We start from the raw sequence: 16,504 nt of genomic DNA, 5'->3' as shown, positions 1-16,504 counted from the left end.
AGGCAGCCTCCAGAGAGCGCCCGGGCGCTGCAGGCTTAACGGGCCGCCGGGGGCGCGCAGAGCAGGTACAGACCCTCCCTGGGAGCCCTGGTCCCGGGCGCCCCTCCCCTTGGTCCCGTTAGGCCCGTCACCAGCACCACCCCCGCTGCCTGCGCCCCGCGCCCCCGCCACGACCCCAGCCCCAGCACCTAGAGCTGCGCAGGATCTTCCCGCACCCTGGGGTCGAATTCCTGGGGAGGGGCTCTGATCCCGCGAAACTCTGGCCCCACCGCCGGGCAGGGAATCAGCCAAAATTCCTACTCGGTCGCATAGTAAGTTTGGAAAACAAACCCAGGACCTCCCGGCACGTGCTGAAGCCGCCTCCCTCTTCCCTCTGCTCTGAGGACGCCCCTATTCCTACTTCTGGAGTTGGGGTGCACGCGGGTGGGGGGCGAGGGGTCGCGGGATGCGGGTAGGTGCCCTGATCCAGCTTAACCTGCGGGCTGTAGAGGTCGCCCACAGAAAGGACACCTGTCTAGACTGTCCTCCAGGACCCGGAGTGGGGGGCATGGCAGGACAACTAAGTGGGTGGGGTTGGGGTGGGCTCTCCACCAGCAGCCCCTGAGAGGTGCCCTGTTGCCCAGAGGTGGGTGCTATGGGTGTCCAGGTCTTAGCTCTGCTCAGGGACATCCCTGGCCAGGGTCAGGTGTGGCCAGGGTCAGTGCAGGTGGCCAGCCTGCCCCAGAGTGACTACTTGTGGCTGGCCTCTCCTTTCCAGCTCCTGGGAAGACGTGGGAGACCCCAGATGAGGGCCGTGAGAAGCCCAAATGTGAGCCTGTATGCACGGGGGTGGGGTGGTGACGGTCAGCCCCCTGCCCAGCTGTGCAGGGTGGTGGTGGTGGGACTTTTCCAGAGAGGGAGCCAGGTCTGGCCGGGGGCCCCAGGAACTCACGTCACCCCACCCCCCACCCTTCGCTTCTCTAGGGAATTGCCAAAGCCAAACCCAGCTCAGGACAGGATTCCGTGTCCCCGGTAGACCGTGGAGAGCAGGCCACAGAGGAGCGGGACGGAGGGTGCCTAGAGGGGGCTGGAAGCAGAGAAGGGCAGAACAGGATTGTCCTCCAACGTTCTTTCCCTTCCACCCAGGTTAGGGTTTCCAGGCGTCAGGCAGAGAGAGATGGCGGTTTGGGTGGAATGTGGACTCGTCTTGGGAGCCCCCAGCCTCCCACCCATCAGGGTGTAGTCTCTGACCTCAGTGGCCAGCCCAGCCAGGGGAAGGAGCTGCCATCAGCATATCTCCCGCACCCCACCCCACCCCTGAGCAGCTGAGGTGACCCTGCCAGTTTGGCTTGACCACTCTGATCTCTGCCTTAGAGTCCTGAGTCCTGGGGTCTTGGAGCAGGAAGGGGGTGGGTGGGCACAATGTTGCTATCCCCAAGCACATTCCTGCTTTCTGTCACTTTCCTGCCCCTGAGCTGGCCCACCTCGACACTGGCTCTTGGATTCTTCTCCCGGGTGCCTTTTGCCTCCAAAAGAAACACACATTTTTTTTTCCTGGAAAGCAGAACTAAGAGCCGTGTGGGGGCTGGGGATGGGAGGGGCGCAAAAGAAGAAGGAGGGGGCTGAAGGGCAAGGAGGGGCGGGGAGAATCAGGCTAAGAGGCCAGGAGGTTCCAACCCACACTCCTCCCACCTTCAAAGCTAGACTTCAGGGAGAACTTCCTGCTGTCTGGCTCTTCCATGCGTGGTCTATGATGGGAAGGCAAGGGCAGCCCTCGCTGCATCTCTCTTGCCCAGGTTCTAGCCTGCTGTCCTACGTGACATAAACCCTCCTTCACCTAGTGCAGCACATGGGCACCCAGCCCTTGACACAGCCGTGGCACCGTGGAGCCCATTCCCACGCCCGGCAACCCCGTGCAGAGGCTGCGCAGTAGTGAGGAGCCACGAGGTGTTCTGGGCGGTCATCTTTACAGGAAGCCGATTGCAGACTTTCCTTAGTGGGGTCACAGCGTCAGCTTTGAGGTTAATCGTCAAGCACCAACCTCCCGTGCCACTCACCGACCCAGGAACCCTAAGTCCCTCTGCCTTCTGGTCAGCGATCTCACAGCAGCCCCACAAAGGGTTTCCAAGTCTTCATGGCTGGGCGGAAGAGGAGGTTTACTGCTCCCATGAAGACAGTCTCGGAAGCCCACAGGGGCAGTTCTACCCTGACCATAGGGTCACTAGGAGTGACCGTCAACTTGACAGCAGTGAGAAATCTTTTGGGGAGCAGACAGCCTCATCTTTCTCCCGTGAAGTGCCTGGGGGGCTAGAAGTACCAACCTTCAGGATAGCAGTCCAAAGCTTACCAGACGGTGAGGTGGTTAAATCACAGTGGGAGAATGACCTGCTTCTTGGGAGGTTAAACCAAGTTTATCCCTTGGCTCAGAAGTTTTTGAGGCAGGCAGAGATGTGCCTGCCTGTTCCCTAAGGAGCTTAGCTAAAAAGGGAAGAACAAGCTGTGGAGTAGGAAGCAGGTGGTTGGGGAGGTTGTCTTGTTTCTGGAAAAGTCCAAGGGGGCTTCTTCCTCACCTGAGCCTGCTTCCTCATCTTTCCAGAGCTGGGGGGGAGGGGGACATGGGGCTGGGGCAGAGGCGGACAGGGTCATGGTGCTGCCCTGGGTTAAACATTCCGCTGCTAACGGAAAGATTGGCAATTCAAGCCTTCCAGCCACTGTGCAGTGAAAGATGAGGCTGTCTGCTTCCATTGAGGCTCACAGGCTCTGGGGCCCTGCTTGACTTGGTCCTAAAGGGTCTGGGCAGCAGTGGGTTCTGGGGAGCAGGAGGGACCATCTGAAGACAGAGCTTGCCTGTGTGCCTAAGCTGGCCTGGTTGGGTCTAGGGAGGAGCTGAGACAGTCCTTCCTACGGGGCCAAGGGGAGGGGATTGGACCCAGACTTGCAAGAGGCTGAAGTCAGCCCCCCACCCTATAGTCTCAGCAGATGGACAGAGGCAGCAGAACGGCCTGCTCACTGCGAGCTCCCACCCTTAGGAGCATAAAGGGATGGGCCAGTCTCCCCCACACCTCCGTCCACACTTTGAGGTGGCCTTCTGAGGGCTCCTTGTCCGGCTCTCTGCAGACTGGAGAAGTGACCACCAGGCTTCCGTCCCTCCTCGCCCAGATGCCTGCGTAGCGCCTTGGCAGCCAGCCCTCTCCGCCCTTCCCTGTCCTGGGCCAGCAGGGGAAGCAATGGAGAAGTGGGTGGGCAGGTAAGAGGCGGGGCTAGGAGGATGGCGCTGGGGGCACTTCCGCACTGGAAATGGGGGGAGACCAGGGATGAGTAACCTCTGGTTTCTGAGAAGTTGATGATTCAGGATGTGGGGAGCTGCTGGGGTGAGGGGGTGGGGGGTGGGGTGGCTGAGGCAGCATAACCCCTCCTCTGGCTCTTGTCTGATTGATGTGCAGGCCCCGGCAGCTGTGTCTGATGCTGCTGCTGTCCCTCCCCCAGCTCTGCCAGGATCAGGAGGTGAGCCTGGGACCAGAGGCACACCTCTATCCTGCTGCCATCTGCCTGCCTGCCTGCCATCTCCCCCTGACCTCCTGCCCACCTCTGCAGGCCCGGGCCTCCATTGCCGGAGCCTCTCCTGGCCAGCTCTCCAACTCCTTGCCACTGACGGCTAGATGACCGGGTCCCAGGCTGCCCCCTCCTGCCTCCTGGGGCTGGGCCTTCCTCTCTGAGCCTGGGCATTGGACTCTGATCCTCTCCACAGTGCGCTCCAGAATCACCCTAATTTGGTCTCACCTTTTTCTGCCCATAGGTGTTGTCCGGGCACTCTCTTCAGACACCTCCGGAGGAAGGCCCAGGCCCTGAGGGTGTCTGGGGGCCTTGGGACCACTGGGCCTCCTGTTCTCAGCCCTGTGGGGTAGGGGTGCAGCGTAGGAACCGGGTCTGCCAGCTCCCTTCGGCTCACAGCCTGCCACTCCCACCCCGGCCCCCCAGACACCCAGAAGCCCAGGCCCCCCAGGCAGCCCTCCCCCTGTACAGAGCAGAGCTGCCTCTGGAAAGAGGAGGCACACGTCAAAATCCAGCCTCCCAGCCTGGGAGGAAGGAGGCCCGAGAGAGGCAGGGGGCCCGCAGGTGAGCGTGGGTGGGGTGGGGGGGGGAGTGTGTGTGTGTGTGTGTGTGGCTTGGAGGAAGAAAAGGCGAACAGAAGACACATGGTTTAGTGTGGGGGTGGTTGTTGGTGTTGTCTTTGATGCCAGGATGTATATTGGGAGGTAGAGCCGGAGGTGGCCAGAGCTGTGCTCCTGAGTCTGTGACACCTTTGCAGGCTGAGGGTTCGAGACCCCATCAAACCAGGAATGTTCGGCTATGGAAGAGTGCCCTTTGCTTTACCATTGCACCGGAACCGCAGGCACCCCCGGACGCCCCCCAGATCCCAACTACCCCCAGCCTCGCTTCCCTCCCCAAACCAGACCCTTCAAACTCAGCTCCCGACCACAGAACTGTCTGCCCTCAACCAGTCCGCTGCAGCAGGGTCCCTGGTCCCAACTGTGCAGAAGGAGCTGCCCTCCAGAGCCAGGCCTGCCCCCACAGGTCCCTATCCCAGAAACCAAGCCTCCCACCCAGAGCCCACCCCCTCTCCAAGACACAGTGTCTCCTTTGCTGCGCCCCCTCAGCAGAGAACATCACAACCCCAGAGGTGGGCCAGTCCTCCTCAGGGAGTGGGGAGGCGGCCCAGTCCTCTCACCCCCGTCCCTCGGGGCCGAGGCCAGCAGAGCCCAGAGCACTGGAGACCTGGGAGCGGTCCTCCTCAGGGGTCTCCCGTGGAGCCTGCCCCTCGCTACCCAGAGGGTTGGTTGCCTCTGCTGAGCACTGGCCCCCACGCCACCCCACTCTGGAGCCTCTTTGCACCCAGTAGTCTTGTCCCCAGCTGCCCCGGCGAGAAGGAGCAGCTGAGAGCCTGCAGCCTGGCCGTGAGTGCTTCCCCAGACAGACACCCACACCTCCCAGCTTCTCTGGCAGCCTCCCCGACCGAGTTCCTGGCCTGCTTCATCTGGGGTGGGGGGGAGGGGAGGAGAAGGCCCTTGACCTCTGGGCTGCTCGGGGTACAAGCCTCAGAGCTCTTCCACAGACCTGACTCTCCCCCTCCTCCCCTGACCCTTCCCCCCTTTTCCTCCCCAGCTGACTCCTCTGTATTGCCCCACCTCAGCTCTGCCCCCCTGAGCAGCCAGACCCCCGGGCCCTGCAGTGCGCCGCCTTCGACTCCCGGGAGTTCCTGGGCCAGCTGTACCAGTGGGAGCCCTTCACTGAAGGTGAGGCATCCAGCCCGGGGGGACAGGGAGGGTCCTGCCCACTCCACCAAGGCTGGGGGGGGAGGCTCAGCACAGGCCTGCAAGCGGTCCATGGAGGCCGGATGGGGTGGATGTGGTGCAGGAGAGGCCTGGTCAGAGAGGGCCTGTCCAATGGCGACAACTGGAGGGGTGCGCTCTCATAGCTGTGGCTCCGAGTTACGCTCTGCCGTGTCACCCTGACACCAGGAGGAGCCCTCGAGCTCAGCCCCTCGTAAACATGGGTCTCAAGGATGTAACCCCCTTGTAGGTCTCAGTGACACTGATTCACCCGAGGGCGGGATGGTCCTGTTCTCCAGCGACCTGGGCAACCACTGTGGGTCTCAGCACAGGAAGGGACCTGGAGTTCCCCCACTGGCCTTTCACCGGCCTGGCTAACCACCCCCTCCCTGCCTCCTAGTTCAGGGCTCCCAGCGCTGCGAATTGAACTGCCGTCCTCGGGGCTTCCGCTTCTATGTCCGCCACACCGAAAAAGTCCAGGACGGGACCCTGTGTCAGCCGGGAGCCCTGGACATCTGTGTGGCCGGACGCTGTCTGGTGAGGGGCGGGGCTCGCTTGCTCTTGGTTCAACAAAACACCAGAGTGCAGAGGGGAAAGTTCTCACCCGCCAGGCCAGGCTGAGCCAAGCCCAGAGAAGAAATGCAAGCAGGGCCTCCTCTCAGGCACACACATCTGCCTGCCAAGGCCGGGCCAGGAGACAGGGCCTCCCTTGTAGTGGGAACAGCTGCAGGGTCCCAGGTGGCCCCGGTGGGCGGTAAGGTGGTGCCGGGCTCTCCTGTGGGCCTGCCTCACCTCAGTCTCTTCCAGAGCCCTGGCTGTGACGGAATCCTGGGCTCGGGCAGGCGTCCAGACGGCTGTGGCATCTGTGGGGGTGACGGTTCTACTTGTCGCCTTGTTTCGGGGAACCTCACTGACCGGGGTGCTGCCCTGGGCTATCAGAAAATCCTCTTGATTCCAGCGGGAGCCTCCCAGCTCCACATCGCCCAGCTCCACCCCAGCGCCAACTACCTGGGTAAGCACCCAGCGGCCTCCAGTCTTGGGTACCCACGGCAGACACTCGGGTGGCTGGTGCTCCCTGTTTCCCCACTCAGCACAGCCAACAAGGCGGGGTGTGCGTGTGCCTGTGGCAATGGAGAGGACCTGACGGCGGAGGACTAACCTCTGTCTCTTCACTCCCCCCCAGCACTTCGGGGCCCTGGGGGCCGGTCCATCATCAATGGGAACTGGGCTGTGGACCCCCCTGGGACCTACACAGCTGGGGGGACCACCTTCCGGTATAGCCGGCCTCCCAGGGAGGAGGGCACCGGAGAGAGTCTGTCAGCAGAAGGCCCTACCACCCAGCCCGTGGATGTCTATGTGAGCCTAGGATCCCGGGGACGGGGAGGTGGGGGCTGTGGTGAGGGAAAGGGGGAAGTTCCCTCCCTCCAAGAGCAAGGTTATGAGTCATGATGCCCAAGCAGGCTGGTGGTGTGTGCCTGTGTCACCCCCAAATTGTCATCACTCTCAACGCCACTCCTGTCCCCCTAGATGATCTTCCAGGAGGAAAACTCAGGGGTTTTTTATCAGTACATCATCTCTTCACCTCCTCCAAGCCTCGACCCCCCCACCCCAGAAGCCCTGGTGCCCCAGATCCAACCCGGTAAGGCTCTGAGCCAGGCCCAGAGCAGGAGAGTCAATAATGGGGGGGGGGGGGGCTCTCAGGCAGCATGGCGCACCTGATTGGCCTGCTCGATGCCCCACACAGAGATTCTGAGGGTGCAGCCCCAGCCTGCTGCTGCGCCCCGTCCAGCCCGGACCCCAGGCACCCTCCAGCGCCAGGTTCGGATCCCCCAGATGCGGGCGCTGCACCCCCCCAGGCTGCCCCTGGGGGCTTCAGCCGGCTACTGGAAGCAAGGGGGCCACACTGAGTGCTCGGCGTCCTGTGGAAGAGGTGGGACTTCTGTACCCTGGATTTGGGCTCCAGAGGGCAACCAGCCCAAACCCCAGCTCCAGGGCCTGAGACCCAGAAACGGGGCCTGGCCATGCCACCTCCCCTGGCTTCCTCTTCCTCTCCAGGTGTCTGGCGCCCCATTTTCCTCTGCATCTCGCGGGAGTCGGGAGAGGAACTTGATGAAAGCAGCTGTGTTGTGGGCAACAGACCCCCGGCCTCCCCAGAGCCCTGCCATGGCCCTCCCTGCCCCCCATAGTGAGTGTGACCCACAGGGTGTGGCAGCTCAATTGCCGCCTGGGCTCACCTGCTCTAACTAGCTTCCTGGCTGCAGGAAAAGCCTTGTTAGACTCCAAAGACTGCCATCCTGTCCCCAGCAGGGGGCCTGGGCAGACTTTCAAGTGCTGAGCATGCCCAGTCTCCTCTGAGGGGGTCCCTGTGCACAGGGCATGTCCTCTCCCATCCGCAGCCCCCATGTCTGTCTCTGCCTATCCATGCCCACAGCTGGGAGGCTGGCGAGTGGACGTCCTGCAGCAGCTCCTGTGGCCCTGGCACCCAGCATCGCCAGCTGCACTGTCGCCAGGAATTTGGTGGGGGCGGCTCCTCAGTGCCCCCAGAGCGCTGTGGAGATCTCCCCCGGCCCAACATCACCCAGCCCTGCCAGCTGCGGCTCTGTGGCCACTGGGAGGTCCGCTCCTCTTGGAGCCAGGTGAGTGGGGCTGGGCATGGAGGCTCGGGGGCCGAGGAGGGCCTGGGGGCTCTCCCCCTTTTACTGAATCAGCAGAGGGTCTTTACACACTCAGTCCCATATGGAACCCTGAGGTCTTAAATCAGAGGAGTGACTGGGCCAGGGGTGAGAGCCTGGGGCCCGTGCCCACAAAGCCGATGCTGGGGGGCTGAGGGAGACCTGAGCAGCCCAGCTCTCTCCTGTGCTCCCCAACCCCCCAGTGCTCCGTGCGGTGCGGGCGGGGCCAGCGGAGCCGGCAGGTGGGCTGTGTTGGAAGCAGTGGCGATGAAGTGAGTGAGCGGGAATGCATGCTGGGGCCCCCGAAGCCCCCCAGCAGAGAGGCCTGCCACATGGGGCCCTGTACCACAGCCTGGTTCCACAGTGACTGGAGCTCCAAGGTGGGCCTCACACCCCCTGCACCAAGTCCCAGCACTCCCCCCCTGCCCGCCCCTCCCCGCCCCCAGGCCTTTTTCAACACAACTCAGTGTCTGTCTGCTGAGCAAGCGTCCACTGGCCACCAGGCTTTGCTGGCCCGAGGAATGTGGAGATGAGAGAGGAAAATGTACCAGGGTGCTGGTCTTTGGGCACCTGCAGAGGTGGTCCTTACCTGGCTGGTGTCCTTGAATCCATGACTCCTGGGAACAGAGCCAGCATCCCTCCAGTCACCCATCACACAATCCCCCTACTTCACGACAGTGCTCGGCTGAGTGTGGGACGGGCATCCAGCGGCGCTCCGTGGTCTGCCTTGGGAGTGGGGAGGCCCAGGAGGCGGGCCAGGAGGATGCAGGCCTCGGAGCCAGCGAGCAGAGCTGCCCCGCAGGAAGCCGCCCTCCAGACATGCGAGCCTGCAGTGTGGGGCCTTGCGAGGTGAAGCGGTGCTGGTACACAGGGCCCTGGAGTGAGGTGAGGCAGGACCGGGTGGGGCCGGCTGGGGGGCCGTCCCACAGGGCCCTCATCTCCCTGTACCCCTCTCCAGTGCTCATCAGAATGTGGCTCAGGCACACAGCGTAGAGACATCATCTGTGTGTCCAAACTGGGGACGGAGTTCAACGTGACCTCTCCAAGCAACTGTTCCCACCTGCCCAGGCCCCCTGCCCTGCAGCCCTGTCAGGGCCGGGCCTGCCAGGACAGGTGGTTCTCTACTCCCTGGAGTCCGGTGAGTGCCGCGCTCCCTGGCCCAGCCTGGACCTCCAGGGCAGGGGTGTTGCCTCTCATCTGAATCCCCAAGATAAGCCCAGCTGAGACGTAACATTGTCCCATGTCCGGTGAACCTGGAGGGCAGAAGGGCCATTCGTGATTTCATCATGAACACACACACACGGAGGGAGGTGGTGGGTTGGGGGCCAGTGGAGCCACCACAGCAAGGGGCTGATGTGACAGCTGGCTCTCCCCAGTGTTCCCGCTCCTGCCAGGGGGGTATGCAGACAAGGGAGGTCCAGTGCCTGACGGCCAACCAGACTCTAAGCACGCGATGCCCTCCTCACCTGCGGCCCTCTAGGAAGCGACCCTGTAACAGGCAGCCCTGCAGCCAGCGTCCTGGTAACCGTCCCCACCCCCAACCCCTCTGCGTGGAGTTCGCGGAAGAGTATGCGTGAAGCAGGGAGGGGTCAGTGTGAATGGACAGCATACCTTCAGAGAGGCTTGGTAGCTGGCCTCCCTGTGCCCATCCGCCTCTCTTTCCTCAGATGATCAGTGCAAGGACAGCTCGCCACATTGCCCCCTGGTGGTACAGGCCAGACTCTGCGTCTACCCCTACTACACAGCCACCTGTTGCCGCTCCTGCGCCTACATCCTGGAGCGGTCCCCTTCGGAGCCTACCTGAAATGGGTTTGGGAGACATCTCCCTCATGGTTTTCACATCCCACCAGCCACATGGCCACTCGTCTGTCAGCCCACTTCATAGCCCCTGGCTCTCTTACCAGCTGCCGGATGTGTGTCCTCCACCACCTCGGAGTAGTTGAAGGTGGAGACACGACTGGCTGACTTTCCAGATGTTTATTGGGACTGGATGGTGGTGTGATGGTGTGTGTGCACACGTCCTCAGATGTGTATCTGGGGCAGCACAGATATGCGTGTGCTCCCACAGGCTGAGCAGGGACAATGCCTGTTCTCCAGGAGACGTGTAGGCTGGGGAAATCAAGTTCCCAGCTCCTTGCTCATGTGACCTCCTTAGAGTGTGCTCTCCCCATCAGTCCCAATGTTGTGCGCAAAACCTCATTTCTCCTGTCCGGGTCCCACATCTTCTAAACTACCCTGTTATTACCTGGCCACCCACCCCTTCTCCCTGTAGCTATCCCAACTTCTCAGAACTGGCTACAGAGGGAGGTCCACCGAAGGTCCCTGGGTAGCACGGATTATTCTCACCTACTAACCTAAAGGTTGGAGGTTCGAATCTACTCAGCGGTGCTGCAGAAGAAAGACCTGGTGATCTGCTTCCACAAAAAGTGCAGCCAGGAACACCCCATGGAGCAGTTCTGCTCTGTAACATGGGACTAAAAGGCAACCGTTTTTTTTCTTTTTTGTGGTTGGGGGAAATGCAGGAGTCAATTGCTGCAATCTGCCTTACTCCAGGGAGAAAGACTGCCTTCCCAGAGCAGGGACCAGCTGGCAGAGGGGTAGGAAAAGAAAAAAATGGTACTGTAATATCCTCTAGTCCCTGCCCCCATCTCCCTGCCTTCAAAAGTGGTTCCCACCTAGAATTAATTTATTCTTTATTAAAGAGGATTATGACACATGAGAAAGGGGCTCTTTATTGTCCCATGGGGACCCAACCATTAGGACCACTGCAGCAGGGTGATCGCAAAGTGAAGGATGGGGAGAGGGGAAGGGTAGTTAGGGCCCAGGAGGAGGAGGTGGGGCCCAGAGAGGCTACTTGGCTGAGGTCACGCATCTAGTTCCAAGGGTGAGGATCCTGGCCAACCCTAGGCTTTGCAAGTTAGCCGTTGACCACTAGAGGTCACTACTTCTCCCAACTTAGGCACGCAGTTGGGAAGTGGGGTGCAGAGCTCAGAGGAAGTAACTGCAGGGCTGACTGTGGGCTTCGGTGTGCAGCAAAAACTTGCAATCTAGTAGCCTTTTTAATAGGGAGCTGAATGACAACTGGCTTTTCAGGGATCTCTTCTCTTTTTCCCTCTTTTCCCTTGCTTTCCTGCCCTCCCCTGCCCCCATTTTTGTTCTCATTTATTTCCTTGTTAAAAAAACAAGCTGCCATCAAGTCGATTCTAACTCATAGCAACCTTATTATAAGGTAAGGTAGAAATGCCCGCTGTGGGTTTCCAAAGCTATAACTCTACAGAAGTAGAAAGTCTCGTTTTCCTCCCGTGGCGCAGCTGGTGGTTTCGAACTGCTCACCTTGTGGTTAGCAGCTCCCAGGGTAAGCGCTATGCCTCCAGGGCTCATTTCCTTATTACGCTCAGCTTATTAGTTTCCATGGGGCCGGGTGGAGAGAAACTCCTGCCAGCCCCCTTGCTTTTCCTCTGCGGAATGGCTGGAGGAGCACGGCCTGGCTGGCGGGTCGAGGGAGGAGCCCGGGCGGTACGCGATGTCCTGCCAAAGATGCATTCCTGAGCGCTGGCTCGCCCGCCCCCGCCCCCGCCCCCAAGGTAAATAATGTGCCAGACGTGCTGTGCGCAGGGGCTGCTGCTGCTCCAGTACTTGACCCGTACCCCCACCCCTACAATTCCCAAGTCTGAGGTGCGACGTTGCTCCTGATTTTCCAAGGGTCCCCACACCTAGAAGGGTGCAACACAAGCAGCGCCCCCTCCGCTGTCGGGGCCCAGCTGGGTCAGGTCACGCAGGACGGGCTGTAGTAGTTCCATCCGTGACTAGTGGCCTGTGCACACAGTCCCTGAGAGCCGGGGCTCTGGGCCGTGTGGGGAGGGGAGTGGGTGAGAAAGCGGGCAAAGGGGTACAGGCCGAGGACAGTGGGTACAAGCAACGCCGGATCTGTGTCTCGGCTCGCCCTCGAAGAGGGAGCCCGCAGAGAACGCGCTTCGCGAACCTCCACGGGATCAGACGTGGGGGCCCGAGGAGCGGGCCCCCGCCAGCCCGTGGCTCCCGGGGACTGCAGGCGGGGCCCCAGGCCCCGAGCGGGTGGGGTGGCGCGTGGCAGGCCCGCCCAGCGATTCCTGGAAGCCCGGCTGGGCGGAGGCCGGCTCAGCTGACTTCCCCACAGCCCGGCTTCACGCGGGCCTCTGGGCTGTTGCTGGGCAGGTTTGCAGTTTGCCCTGCGCCAAGAGCCAATCACAGGTGGGCAATGCAGTCCCAGCCCCTCTGAGGGTTCCCCCAGCTTCCTCTTTCTAGTAGCCCCCCAGTTCCCTCAGACTCCAGCCTCCAACTGCAGGCTACATGGCCTCTTGTCTGGGGGATCACCCTCCTCCGCCCCCCCGCCCCCCATTTTAAGGCTTGCATTCAGTGCAGCGGTAAGGGCTCCTTCTCTGCTGATTGTGGTCAGCGTGGAGGTCAGTGGGGTTCACAGGAAAGGGAACCTGACCCTAAGCAAACCCTTGGAGGGGCGTGGGGGGCCAGACACCTCTGAAACCCAGTGGAGGAACCTGAGAGGGGAAGCTACAAGCCAATGGCTGGAAGATGGGGCAGAGGGCCCCTGGGGTTAGAGCAGTGAGGGGAATAGGGGAAGGGCTCAAAGGAACTGGGCCCCCGAGACCTGAGACAAGGGGAGGTGGGGGGAAGAACAATCTTGACGTGCCTGAGAGAGACCCAGTGGGCAAGGGGTGGGCAGGCTGCGGTTTCTAGACCGGGTGTCCAGGGGGAGCTGACTCTCAGCTCAGCTGGGGAGGATTCCTCTCCCCCACCCACCCCGCCCCGTTTCCCCAGGGTAAATACCCTGGTTTAAACTAGTCTTCAGACTAAATTTAGTTCCTAGACTTCCCAGACCCGTGGGGACCTCCCTGTTAACTAGTTGTTCACTGCTGCAGGGGGAGTTTTAACATACCTCTCACCTCTGGTCAGCTAGGAATGAAGCAGAGCCCCGGGACCCAGTTGCTGGCCCGGGGGGTGCATGAGTGAGTGGCTCAGCTTCAGGCCACCCTCTCTTGGGAGACCTGTAGGAGAATTGGGGTGGGGAGAACTAGACAGACTTGAGGCGGGGTGGGGGTGGTGTCGGGTAATCGAGACCCTCTTCCACGTACAACTTGAGACTTCATTTTAACATAGTATCCTCTCCCAGCAGAGTAAACGGAGGAGACCCTTGCCTCTCCTTGAACCATGGAGAACACGCCAGGGAATCTGATTGGGTGTGCGTGGGAGGGGGTGGTTTCCACTCTCTCTTACCACCCAGTGCTCGAACCTACTTCTGGGAGTCAGCTGGGTGGAGAAGTTAGTGCTGAGGGAGTTTATTTGTCAAGGGCAGGTGATGAAGAGGTGTCAACTTTAAAGGGCAAGCTGGAGGCACCTTTTACAGGAAGTAGAAAGCCTCAGGAAAGTACCTCAGTCTAATCCGTCAACAAGACTGAGTTTGGGTTAACCTCAGGCGAGCCATCACCAAGCCTGAATCGACTACGGACTCCTTGACACAGGAGCTGGGGGAAACTCGAGACATGGCTGTCAGATCTACCAGCCCCGTCTGTTGAAGGCGAGTGGTACCTGAACAAGGCAGACCTGAGCACCCTGAGAGCACTTAAGCCATCTGGGACGGAACCTCAGCCAGGGAAGAAAAACTCATTGCCATCGTTGATTCCAACTCATAGTGACTGAGTGTAGAACTGACCCGCAGGGTTTCCAAGCCTGTCATCCTTATGCTTATGTGGTAAAGTGGCAGGGGAGCAAAAGAAGACCTTTGACACGGTGGATTGACACAATGGCTGCATTGATGGGCTCAAAAGGGAAGAACTGTGGGCTGGTGTCTCTTCTGTTGTACATAGGGCCACTAAGTTGGAACTGACTCCATGGCATCCACCACCACCCATCTTTGTGGAAGCAGGCACCCACATTGTTCTGCAGGTGGCTGGTGGGTTTGAACCACCCACCTTTGAGTCAGCAATGCAGTGCTTAACCACTTTGTCACCATGGTTCCTAGTGGGTTCCATTTCAGAAAGGCCAGCTTGGGAGAGGGGAATGGTGGACTCCTTTGAGCATGCATGTTTTGAGAGCGCTCTACAGAACTTGAGTGACGAGGTGGGAAAATCCTGGGGCAGGAGGCATGCTTACTCAGAAAAAGGAGACCCAACCCTGGAGTGCACCCCTTGACGGGGAGGTCTCCATGTTCTTCAGTCCCAAGAGCCAAGCACCCCCTTTCTCATCACTCCTTCCCCCCTCCTTACAATGGAGCCTCAGTTCTATCATTATCCAATGAGATACCTTTTTAGCTCCAGTGAAGAGGGGAGGTAGCCTTCCTCTCTAAAGGGCCAGGTAGTAAATATTTTTAGTTTTGGAAGCCACAGAGGCAGTAGCCACAGACAGTACGTAAACACATTGGTATGGCTGAATTCTAAAACCTGGTTTCTGACACTGAAATTTCATATAATTTTCTTGTCACAAATGCTAATCTTTTTTTTTTTTTGGGGGGGGGGGGAAAACCATTTAAAAATGCAAAAACTATTCTTAGCTTGAGGACCAGATATGAAAGGCAACAGGGCAGATTTAGCTACCCCTTGGGGGTTTCCCCACATGGTGGAACAACTGGGAGGTCCTGTTTGTGTCTCCTTCAGGCCTCAAAATACAGCCGTAGAACCTTTCAAAATAAAAACATACTCCCTTCCCAATGCCTAGTTCTTAGTCACTTTTCTTCAGAGAATTCAACAATTTGAAAATGGCAAATAAACTGTTTTGGAACTTTCTTAACAAATCCTTTATCTCTATAAGTTTTCCTTTAATTCACTAATGAGCCTTTGTGACTCTTGACTCGGAGTAAGGAGAGGATGGATGATAAAGACTTCCATACTTCACACCAGACTCAACTATTTTGTGGGGGTGGGCAAAGAGGCAAGTAATCGTCCCACCCCCCTCAGCAGTAAGATTCCCCTGCAGAGCTGTTGTTTCCTAAAACCGAAAGCCAGCTACCTCATTTCACACACACACACACACACACACACACGCCACCTCATTTCAACACAAAGTTGTTTCCTCCTTTCTGTGTTTCATTACCGCGCCTCATGAGGGATTTCTGAGAAATGAAAACACGTCACCTCCCACAGCCAGTCTGCCTTTTTTCAAATGGAGGGGGAAGGGGAGGAATATATTGCTTAATATGGTTGCAGCCCAGAACTTCACGGTTAGGCGAGTTGGTTCGGCCTCCGCGGCCTACCTACATACAGCAGCACCAACACCGCCTGCTCACAACTGTTGCTGCCCACTGCTGCAGCCTCGGTGTCCACTTCCTTGATGGTCTTCCTAGTTTTCGGCGGCCCTCTAATTTGCCCAACAATTGACAGGATATGTTTCTGAGGCTTCATTGGCAGAAACGATGCCCTTGACCTCCCCATGCCACACCTATCTTTGGGTCAGGGCTTTTAGGGGAAAAATAATAATAATAATAAAGGCGATCTTCCCCTCAGGAAATTTCAGGCACAAAGCCTGAAACCTAACAGCTGCTCCCTAGCCTAGCCATCTCCCCTCCCCCATTTCCACCAAGGACCGGAGATGGGTGGGAATTGCTCCAGGCAAGGAATGGAGGGATGAGAGGAATGCTGATAGCAGGGAATGAGAGATTTCAGAAATAATACTGTGAAAGCAGTGTTTCCTAAGGAGGTCTGCCTCCAAATCTGAATACCTGAGTCACAGCCAACCCAGCAGGGGGCGAGGGTCCTTGTAGGCTGAAATATGTAGAATTTCTGACACTGTATTAAACAGTATATGCACTTAAAAAAACCAAACCTCAACATTTGAAACATTCTCAGTGGGAAACTCATCTAGCTTTGGATGAAATCCAAGTTTAACATTCTTTTCCTTGTCTGAATCTGTGGCTTTCCCAGCACACCTTGTCCCAGGCTAACTTGAATAAACATCTATGTGACCATGAGCTCAAAGTGGGGGTGTCGAAATTCTGAATGGAATGCAGGCCCAGCTAGCTAGGGGGCCTGCTGGGACCTCTGTGGATTTATACAAGAGAGAAGCCAAAACAATGAGCTCATGGGCAAGAATGCAGCCCAAGAAGTCTGGGCTGTCAGAACTGGTTTTAAATCAGGGTGGGAAAGCGCAGTCTCCCACAGGACAGGACTGGGGGTGAGTGGTCGCTACCATTCAGCATTTTGGGGTACAATTACTTTTCAGAAGCTATGCCTTATTAAAACTCTGTTTTGCAGAAGGCAAAGGCCAGGCCTGTTTTAAAAAATGGGTTCCTTCTTGGGCGGGTGAAGGACAAGATGACTGGTGAGCTTCAAGTTAATCCTAGGGGGTGTTCTTAGAAACACTCAAAAGGGCTACTGTTCTGGGTCACGCTGACAGTGACAAAAGAGCTTACTAATTTTCTAAGTAAACATAACCGCCCAACCTCTTGTCACATACACTTCTGAGACCATTTCTACCACATTTCCAACAGTTCTTATTCCTCTTTTGAGGTACAACCTCAAATGCATCATGCAGTGC

At 58.6% G+C, this 16,504-nt stretch overlaps 1 protein-coding gene across 4 annotated transcripts in view; it reads left to right on the top strand.

The window, feature by feature from the left end:
• Window positions 1-10,405, top strand: part of ADAMTSL4 (ADAMTS like 4) — a 14,510-nt gene extending 4,105 nt beyond the window's left edge. Inside the window, exons 1-19 of one of the 4 annotated variants that reach the window (XM_045295716.1) lie at window positions 25-65; window positions 758-808; window positions 3,097-3,226; window positions 3,423-3,483; window positions 3,776-4,095; window positions 4,289-4,934; window positions 5,171-5,273; window positions 5,710-5,846; window positions 6,117-6,321; window positions 6,493-6,665; window positions 6,837-6,948; window positions 7,054-7,239; window positions 7,365-7,494; window positions 7,741-7,945; window positions 8,185-8,361; window positions 8,660-8,866; window positions 8,940-9,119; window positions 9,462-9,502; window positions 9,649-9,740. In XM_045295716.1, the coding sequence (XP_045151651.1) occupies window positions 3,207-3,226; window positions 3,423-3,483; window positions 3,776-4,095; window positions 4,289-4,934; window positions 5,171-5,273; window positions 5,710-5,846; window positions 6,117-6,321; window positions 6,493-6,665; window positions 6,837-6,948; window positions 7,054-7,239; window positions 7,365-7,494; window positions 7,741-7,945; window positions 8,185-8,361; window positions 8,660-8,866; window positions 8,940-9,119; window positions 9,462-9,476 (2,877 nt within the window). In that variant the 5' untranslated portion in view covers window positions 25-65; window positions 758-808; window positions 3,097-3,206 and the 3' untranslated portion in view covers window positions 9,477-9,502; window positions 9,649-9,740. Of the gene's footprint in view, window positions 1-24; window positions 66-757; window positions 809-3,096; window positions 3,227-3,422; window positions 3,484-3,775; window positions 4,096-4,288; window positions 4,935-5,170; window positions 5,274-5,709; window positions 5,847-6,116; window positions 6,322-6,492; window positions 6,666-6,836; window positions 6,949-7,053; window positions 7,240-7,364; window positions 7,495-7,740; window positions 7,946-8,184; window positions 8,362-8,659; window positions 8,867-8,939; window positions 9,120-9,357; window positions 9,503-9,648 lie in introns of those variants that run through there. The other 3 variants (XM_045295713.1, XM_004716589.2, XM_045295715.1) reach the window with 3 other exon arrangements.
• Window positions 10,406-16,504: the final 6,099 nt, after the last annotated feature.

The sequence above is a fragment of the Echinops telfairi genome, unplaced genomic scaffold, assembly GCF_000313985.2.
Source record: "Echinops telfairi isolate 266 unplaced genomic scaffold, ASM31398v2 ScPeMD7_5805;HRSCAF=6673, whole genome shotgun sequence".
NCBI classification, from domain to species: domain Eukaryota; kingdom Metazoa; phylum Chordata; class Mammalia; order Afrosoricida; family Tenrecidae; genus Echinops; species Echinops telfairi.
The sequence above is the reverse complement of the archived record's forward strand: the minus strand, read 5'-3'. Positions and strand labels throughout refer to the sequence as shown.